Source organism: Microtus pennsylvanicus, chromosome 13 (genome assembly GCF_037038515.1).
Source record: "Microtus pennsylvanicus isolate mMicPen1 chromosome 13, mMicPen1.hap1, whole genome shotgun sequence".
Taxonomy (NCBI): domain Eukaryota; kingdom Metazoa; phylum Chordata; class Mammalia; order Rodentia; family Cricetidae; genus Microtus; species Microtus pennsylvanicus.
The window spans coordinates 39,085,062-39,093,301 of NC_134591.1; the positions used below are offsets into that span (position 1 = coordinate 39,085,062).

The window sequence follows — 8,240 nt, forward strand, 5'->3', positions numbered from 1 at the left end:
CCAAAACAATACAGGCTATTGTCATTGATGTTAGTTGCTGTAGGATTCTGAATGAGATGTCTCCCCTAGTCTTGGACATTTGAACCCTTGGTCCCAGGTGGTGCAGCATGACTGGAGGAGGTATGTCACTAGGAATGGGCTTTGAGGTGTCAAAAACCTGACATCGATCCTTCCCAGTTCACTCTCAGCTTTCTGTTTGGGGCTCAAGATGTGAGCTCAGAGCTGTTTCTGCCATCAAGACTGCCGTCTACTGCCAAGATTTGTGCCATAGGCCTCTTAGCTCTCTGGAAACAGAAGCCCAAGTAAACGCTTTCTTCTTTTAAATGCCTTGGTCATGGGTTTTGTTGTTTTTTTTTTAAAATCACGACAGCAGAAAAGCAACTAATACAGTTGCCCACCCAAACTGAAGAGTAAAGATCTATTGCCAAAGACAGCACGCTCTCTGGTCTCAGCTTTCACAGCACCAGAAGGTGCTGGGTCTGGGGGAGAGGGAGATTAATCAATAGTCTTACCCAGCTAAGGCTTCTGTGGGCTCTAATAATGACTGAGTGGCAAGCTGTGTAATGGAGGTAACTAACAGCTTTCTGAGTAGATTTAAGGCCCACTTCAGAGGAGGAAATTTATGCCTGATAGAGTAAATCAGTCGGACAAATTTCTGGAAGGCTTTCTACTGCTTATAAAGCCTCTAGCCAAAGCAACTTCTCCTTAGGGACTTTGCCTATCCAGGTGATTGACAGGGTTGTTTGGATTCACTGTCTTTTGCAATGATAACTGTATCCATATTCTTTAAGGAAACACCTTGTAGATTGTAGTCTTGAGATTTGTTTTTATTTTATGTGCCTAAGTGTCTGCCTGCATGTATGTCTATATTCCATGCACAAGCCTGATGCCCACAGTGGCCAGAAGAGAGCATTGGATCCCATAGAACTGGAGTTACAGATGATTGTGAGCTGCCATTTGGGTGCAGGAATTGAACCTAGGACCTCTTGGAGGACAGCCAGTATTCTTAACTACTGACCCATCTCTCCAGTCCCTCGATCATAGGCTTATAAGGTTTAGGAACGTTTCAATGAAAGTTCTTCCAGATGGTTCAGAATGACATCTCCATCAAGGATGGGGACTAGGATTTAGATCCCATTCTTTTGATCAATAAACAGAGTGTTAAAATTTCATTTTGGTTTTTACAAGCTTTTTGTTAAGACGAAAGTTGCCATCTCCAAAAGCCTCCTTACCTACTGATACCTAACTTACTACCCAGTAAAACTGACTTTGAAGAAGCTAGGACTGCCTAATGGTAATAGGAATTTTGAACATTAGCAAGCTTGGCGAGACCGTCACCTTGATCCACACTAAGCAGTTTGCTGCATGTCTGGAAACACCGTCCACCCACTCAGCTGTACAGATTTAGACACATGTCTCTTGTGAAAGCTGACAGTGAAGTACCATCCACTCCCTACGGGTTTCCTGCAGCTGATGTGTGATGGTAATGTTTCAGGACCACACACAGTGAACACTCAACAGGTAGCTCGCACCATTCACAGACAGTATCAATAAGAGCAGCATTAGGCTGAACCGATTCCATTATTACAACCCACCAGGGTCGGCAACCAGCGTGAGAGATGAAAAAGTTTCTCCTTTTATCTAGGAAGAGAGCCAATTGTGTAACAATGGCTTCACCAGCGAGGGCTTGATTTGTCAAGTGCTAGGGTAAGAATGGAAAGTGCTTTTATCTCTGCAAGACAGGGGCAAAATAAAGGTAGCCTAGGCTACAAGGAGAACATTGCTCAGATATCCTTTTTTTTTTCTTTCTGATCTTCGTCTCTTTCATGTGATCATCTTCAGCCCCCCTCTCTGTCCTGCTCCTGCCACAGATGCCACTAAGAGCTGTGATCCCAGAAACCTCTGGGAGGAGCTTCAGGGGGATAATCAATCTTCCAAGGCTTCACCCATGCTTATGAGATGCATAGTTCCTGCGTAGGAGATAGCAAAATGTATCTCCCATCTTACCCATCGCTGGAAGGCAAGGCTTTGGATCCTATATATTAAGAGCTGGCTAGATTGGGGCTGGGCAGATGGCTCAGCCAACTGTTTCCCAGAACCCACATGGTGGTTCTCAACTATTTGTAACTCTAGTTCCTGGGCCTTCACGGCTCAGATGCTAAAGAATGTAAGATTGCAAAGGGGCATGCCCATTCTTTCTGGTGGCACATGGCTTTTATTTTCATTTGGTTTTAAAGATTTGTTTGTGTGTACATATGTTCTTCATGTATGTCTGTGCGGTGCATGCCTGCCTGGTGACTGAGGAGGCAAGCTCTACTCTGTTGCCCAGGCATGGCATAGGGGCCACTCTACGGAGCGCTGCAGAGATGAGGGGCCAGGCCAGCTCTCCCACCTGCCTCAGGCTTTGATGGGCAGAGTGAGGAGGGCATCTCTTCCCCACCCCTGCCACCGCATGACAGATGAGTAATGGGGACAGTTCTGCCATACTCAAACTTCAGGGCTGGCTCCCCCACACCTCCACCAACTGGAATTGACTCTATTGTGCTGCTCAGGTGAGGTGCGGGGCCTGCTCTCCCAAGTGTTGCAGCTGTTGGTGGTGGGCAGGGACAGCTCTTCCGCCCTTATGACCTCGGGGCCCGCTCTCCCAGCTGCCTCAGGTGTCGATGGGCAGGGTGGGTGGCTATCACAATCTTGGAAGGGAAAAGCATCACAGTGAACTTTGATTCATGCATTTTATTGCGGTCTTGCACAGCACTTAAAATTTCAAAGCGAAAGTTAGAATTCAGAAAGAAGAGTAGATTGACCTTGGCAAAGGGGGAAGAGAGACATCTCTTGGCTTTAAGCCATAATAGACAGACCTTTTAGAAAAGGATTGTCTACCCCCTAAACCATGACTGTAGTGATAGATGCTGGGACTCGGTGGTAGGATACCAATTAGATACATGCTGAAGCTCGCCCGTGGGTATAGGCACTTCCTAACAGAGTGTACTGAGCTCAGTCATGGAGCAGCCTTCCGTGCAGCACAGATCTCGTTTGGACATCACCGAGTACTTCTTCCACTGCCAAAACCTTTCCACGGGCATCTGTGGATCCTGAACAAGCTCCTGGCCTGAGAAATCCATCTCGGGAAGCTTGTGCTCAAGAGTTTCCTTGGATGTCTCCTGTGTGTCTGGGAGATGAAAGTGGCTTCTTGGCTGGGCTATAAGAAAAAAAAGGCACCATACTACCTGAAAGAACCCTGAGAAAGAAAGCACCGAAGGCCCGCCCTTCAGGAAGAGCTGGTTTGGGAATGCTCTTTATTTTACAGAGGTTGACAGGCATCAGTCTCAGTTGGCTAGCAGTAACTGCTGTTAGCCGCCTCTGCTCCATGACCAGCAGTTTCCAAAGATGCTAGTTATAATTAACAAGAAGCTATCTAATTAGCCAGAGGAGATGACATTAATTAGCTAGGAGCAGAACAACAACAGTAACAAAAACTCTGAGTAAGCCTTGCAGGGCTGATCAATGGAATTTCCATTCCATATCTGAAAGTGAAACATGGGCCACATTGTTTAATCTAAATGTTGTTCCCAATGTCTGTCCTCAAGTCCCTCTGGCTTTTGATCTAGTTCAGACTCAATGGAACAACACTGGGAACAAAAACCACACGAGTGAATGTTCGGTGGCCAACTAGAAATTGATCAGATAAATAGTGTGAGGGAAACACGATGGAGACCTGTGGAAGGTTTGAGTGCTATGGTTTCAGTGACTTCCAAAGAAGATGGGGCCAGTGAGATGCTTCAGTGGGTAAGGGTGCTTGCAGTCCAACAATGAAGGCCTGGACCCAAATTTCATCCCCAGAATCCACATACAGATGTAAGGACAAAACTGACTCCACAAAGTTGTCCTCTGACCACCATCTATGTATTGTGGTATATGTGCCTGTTCACAGATGTCATAGATACACACAGACACACGCACTCACATAACAATACTAAAAAATAAAACCTAGAAAAGAGAAATGTATAAAACATTCATTCCACGGCTCTGTATATTTCAGAGCCACTGTAAAACATTTTCCTACTATATCTTGATGTGCTGTTTCAAAAATCAGCGATAACTCCTCTTTTAAAGTTTAAAAACACATATTTCTGATCGGGCCTGTAGAAACCTTGGTATTAAAGAGGTAAGAACAAGTTTGTCACATCTTAAGGAATCATCCCGATAAACAGGAATATTTGCTAATCCTTCACATATTCTTAACCATATTCACTGTTGTTAGTCCTTCACTAAAGGCTTCTTGGTTAGCAAGTCCTTTTAAGGCAAGCGGGAACCTTTAGCACCATCCTTGTGGCTGCAGCATTTACATGTCATTAATTTCCGAAGACTTTATTAGAAAACAAAAGCAATGAAAGCCATTATTCAAGCAGAGTCACGAGGAGGGCATAGAAAGAGCAATGTTTCATGGTCTCACTTATAAGAGAGATCTGGAAAGCCGAGGCCAGAGGAGCAATAGAATGGTGGCTGTCTGAGGATGACTTAGGTGTCCGGGGATCGAGAGAAGGGAGCCACGGAATACAGAGTTAGTACCAAGTAGCCAGGAAGAATACGATCAAGAGATCGCCTCTACAATGTGGCAGCTGTGATCAATGGAACATGAGCATTCCTGAAGTTTCTAAGAGCACAAATCTTCAGTGTTCTCACCACACACACACACACACACACACACACACACACACACACACACACAAAAGTGTAGGTAATGTGTGTGCAAATTAGCCTGCTCTAGTCTTTGTGCAGCGTCAACATGGTATATATGTGATAAATCCATTTTTGTTGATTTAAAAATATAGAACAGTAGAAGCTTAAATAAATTTTACCTCATGGTTTTAAATTTTTATTTTTATTATTTTTAATTTTATGTGTATGTGTGTAAGTGTGTGTGTGTGTGTACATGAATGCAGGTGCCCAGTGGAAGACAAGGAGCCAAACCCCCAGCAGCTGGAGATACAGACAGTTGTGAGCTGCCTGACATGGACCACTGTGTCATGTCTCCAGCCTTTTACCTCATAATTCATTACAAGATTAGCAGAAAGAATTTCAGTCAATCTCCTAAGTTATTTGAATTGAAAACCGAAGTTTGGTGAAGCCCACACATCACTGCTGGGAGAGCAGACTGACGGGCACTCTGGGAATTCTGACCGCACATTTCCTATGGCTCACAATACCCCCCCCAACTCCCCACCCCCCGCCACTTCTTAAACTTGATAGAGGCCGCTCCACACCTTCTCCATGATGTAAGTAACCATTGAAGCCTTCTGGTCACTTGGGGCACAGTATGTAATGGCAATGACTTTGGCTTTTGAAGCACACAGGAGACCTGGCTTGCTATCTGGTCCCGCTGCTGAGTGGCTGGACAGTTTCCTTATTGATAAATGATCAACGGTGGGAGCATTACTTCATACGATCCTCAGAGGAAAGCGGAGGCCCCTGAAACTGCCTGGTACTTTATAAGTGCTCTGTTGAGTGGAGTCCATCCTTTCCCCCTTGTTTGCCACTTACCTGAATTCCAACTTAGCGCACTCCGTAATCATCCGTGTGCAGATATCTATCTGGCCTCTCTATAGCCTTCACTGCTCAGCTCATGGAAGCTATGCTTGCTGAAGTTCCATGAAAGAATAGCTGTGCAATGCTTTCTGAACAGTAGCGTGTTCACCTTTTCCCAGGCCGAATCCAGAGGTGTATTTTGATGATTAACCACATACATTGATATACAAGCAGATCAGTATTTCTTAGAGAAATAGCCACTAAAATAACTGGGGAGGGTTTAAAAAGAGAGATCTGGGGGGAAAGTGAGGTGCATGAGTTGAATTACCTCGCTGAGTTGGGGGCGCCTCCTCCAGGTGCCTCCTCCATCGAGAGCTGGCACAGATGTAGACGACTGTTCTTACGTAGTCGAGGCCACAGAGCTTCACAGTCTCCCTGCTCCTCGCTTGCACCGCAGTCAACAGGACGGAGAAGAGGAACAGAGCGAGAGTGGGGCCCCTCATGCTGCCAGAGAACGTGAGAATCGGGGCAGTCAGCAGCACCCAGTGAATGCTTGAAGCTACCTCACCCTCTTGGGCCATTTATGCTAAGCCCCTGGACGCTCGATTGCTCAGACCTTATTTTAACAGTATTTACTAAGCATGTAGGTGACAGTGTGGAGGGCTAGCGATGTGCTTTTATGGTTATTGCTGGGTACTCAGTCATCCGAACACCTCCCTTCGTATTGCTGCATCTTCTTGGGAGTTACTGTGCAAATACGAGGCTTTGAGAAGCAGGAAGGTATACGTTCCAGGGCCCACTTTTCATTTACTGACTGACAAAGAGCACGCTTTGAACTCTGAAAGTCAATAGTGGTGTCCCTCTAGCATGGGAGATGACATCTGATGGGAGTTTCCAGGGAGTGGATGTGGTTTCTATGGTGATGCAGTAGGAAATCACACGGTGATGCAGTCTGCCACATGCCCTGGGTTTGATTCCTGGCTTTCCTCTCACCAGATCTAAAATTTAAAGAAACTTCTTTAAGTGCCCTTTAAAAAAAATTCCGGTGACAGTGTCGCTGCGTCACAGAGGTGATGAGATAATGAGTGACCACTTTACCTGTTAGCAGTTCTTAGTTTCCTCACTGACATCTTACCTCAGCCTCAGGATAGACTAGGAAAGATAGCTTATCTTCAGAATTCAGAATTCCTATAGCTAGAATGTTCCTTGATGTCCTTAACATATGGGTTGGATATGCCTCTCTCAGCATACATTTCTATTATCATAAAGCCAACTTTATATTCCCAGACAGCTAAGCAATGAAATACCTCTTTTGGTAAGCCAGCTGAAGCCCTCATTAAAGCTGTGTGCCCAGAGCCTTCTGAGATCGAGCATCTCAGTTCCGGTTTTTATCCCTGAGACTGGCCTGCAGCCATGCCTGTGAAGACTTGCTAAACCAAAGACTTTAGTAAAGGACTAACAATGTTTCTGTCTTAGTGGGATGATGCTTTGAGATGTGATAAACTTGTTCTTACCACTCTAACACCAAGGTTCGAACAGACCTTATCAGAAATACAAGTGTTTTTAAATTAAAAGAGAAAGGAGTTGTCATTGGTTTTTGAAACAGCCCATCAAGATATAGTAGAAGAATGCTTTCAAGTAGCTCTGAGATTCATATCACTTCTTCCACGTATTTTGAGGTTTGATTAGAGAGAACCACCAAGGTAAAAATGTCCCATTTTGTGACCAGTCAGTTGGCTATTTATCATGTTCCTGGAGCATTTAATCCTTTTTGCTTGTTGGTTGACTCGTTAAGTGGGTGCTTCGATTTACTCTGCATTTATCTTTTTTGTTGTCGTTTGTTTTTTTTTCAAGACAGGGCTTCTTTTTTCTCTAACAGCCATAACTGTCTTGAAACTCTCTTTGTAGACCAGGATAGCCTCCAACTCAGAGAGATCTGTGTGCCTCCATCTCCCAAGTGTGAGGACCAAAGACATGCACCTCCACACCTGGTTGGATTTGTCTTTTCACGTCTCCTAGTCCATACAGACTGCAGTAACAAAACACCAGCGGTTGTAAAGTTTATAAACATCGAAATGTATTTCATGTAGTTCTGGAAGCTGAGAACGACAAGGGCCAGGTAGCAGCATGGTCAGATTGGGGAAGTTCCTCTTCTGGGCTGTAGATAATTGATTTCACACTGGGCTCTCACACAGCAGGCGGGGCACACCAGCTCTCTGGGGTCTCTTCTAAGAACAAGGGCTCTGCCCTTGCGGTCTCACCCCTCCCAAGGCTTCTCCTAAGCATACACCTTGAGCGCTGTCATTTCAAAATGTGGCTTTTCTTATAAGGAGCACAAGTGTTCCGGCCACATGGGCGGCCTAACTGCACCTTTTCTCTCAGCACGTCCTGCACCGATATGCATTATTAATATCCCTGAGAGGGACTATGACCTTAAGATCTTTTTAAAAAGACGCACGGCCTAGAGACCCTTGAAGGAAACTGGGACCTCAGGGTCTGCCCTTTTACAATTGATTGATTGGATGACAGGAAGAAAGATAGGAATGAATGAAGAGAAAGAAGGCAGTGGTAGAAAAGCACAGGGAGATCTAAGATTCTTCAGCTCTGCCTTTCCCCCTCCCCTCCCCTCATCCCCACTCTCCTCTTCTTCCCTCTCTTCCCCTCCTCCACTCCCCCTTCCCTCTTCCCTTTACTCTCCCTTCCCCTCCTTCCTA

At 45.3% G+C, this 8,240-nt stretch overlaps 1 protein-coding gene across 1 annotated transcript; it reads right to left on the reverse strand.

The window, feature by feature from the left end:
* Positions 1-2,975: 2,975 nt before the first annotated feature.
* On the reverse strand, positions 2,976-6,162 carry Insl5 (insulin like 5). Its single transcript, XM_075947044.1, has 3 exons — positions 6,143-6,162; positions 5,855-6,030; positions 2,976-3,199 (listed from the first exon to the last, which is right to left on the reverse strand). The coding sequence occupies exons 2-3, from the start codon at positions 6,027-6,029 to the stop codon at positions 2,976-2,978; spliced, it is 399 nt and encodes a 132-aa protein (XP_075803159.1). The 5' UTR covers position 6,030; positions 6,143-6,162.
* Between the last annotated feature and the right edge of the window lie 2,078 nt (positions 6,163-8,240).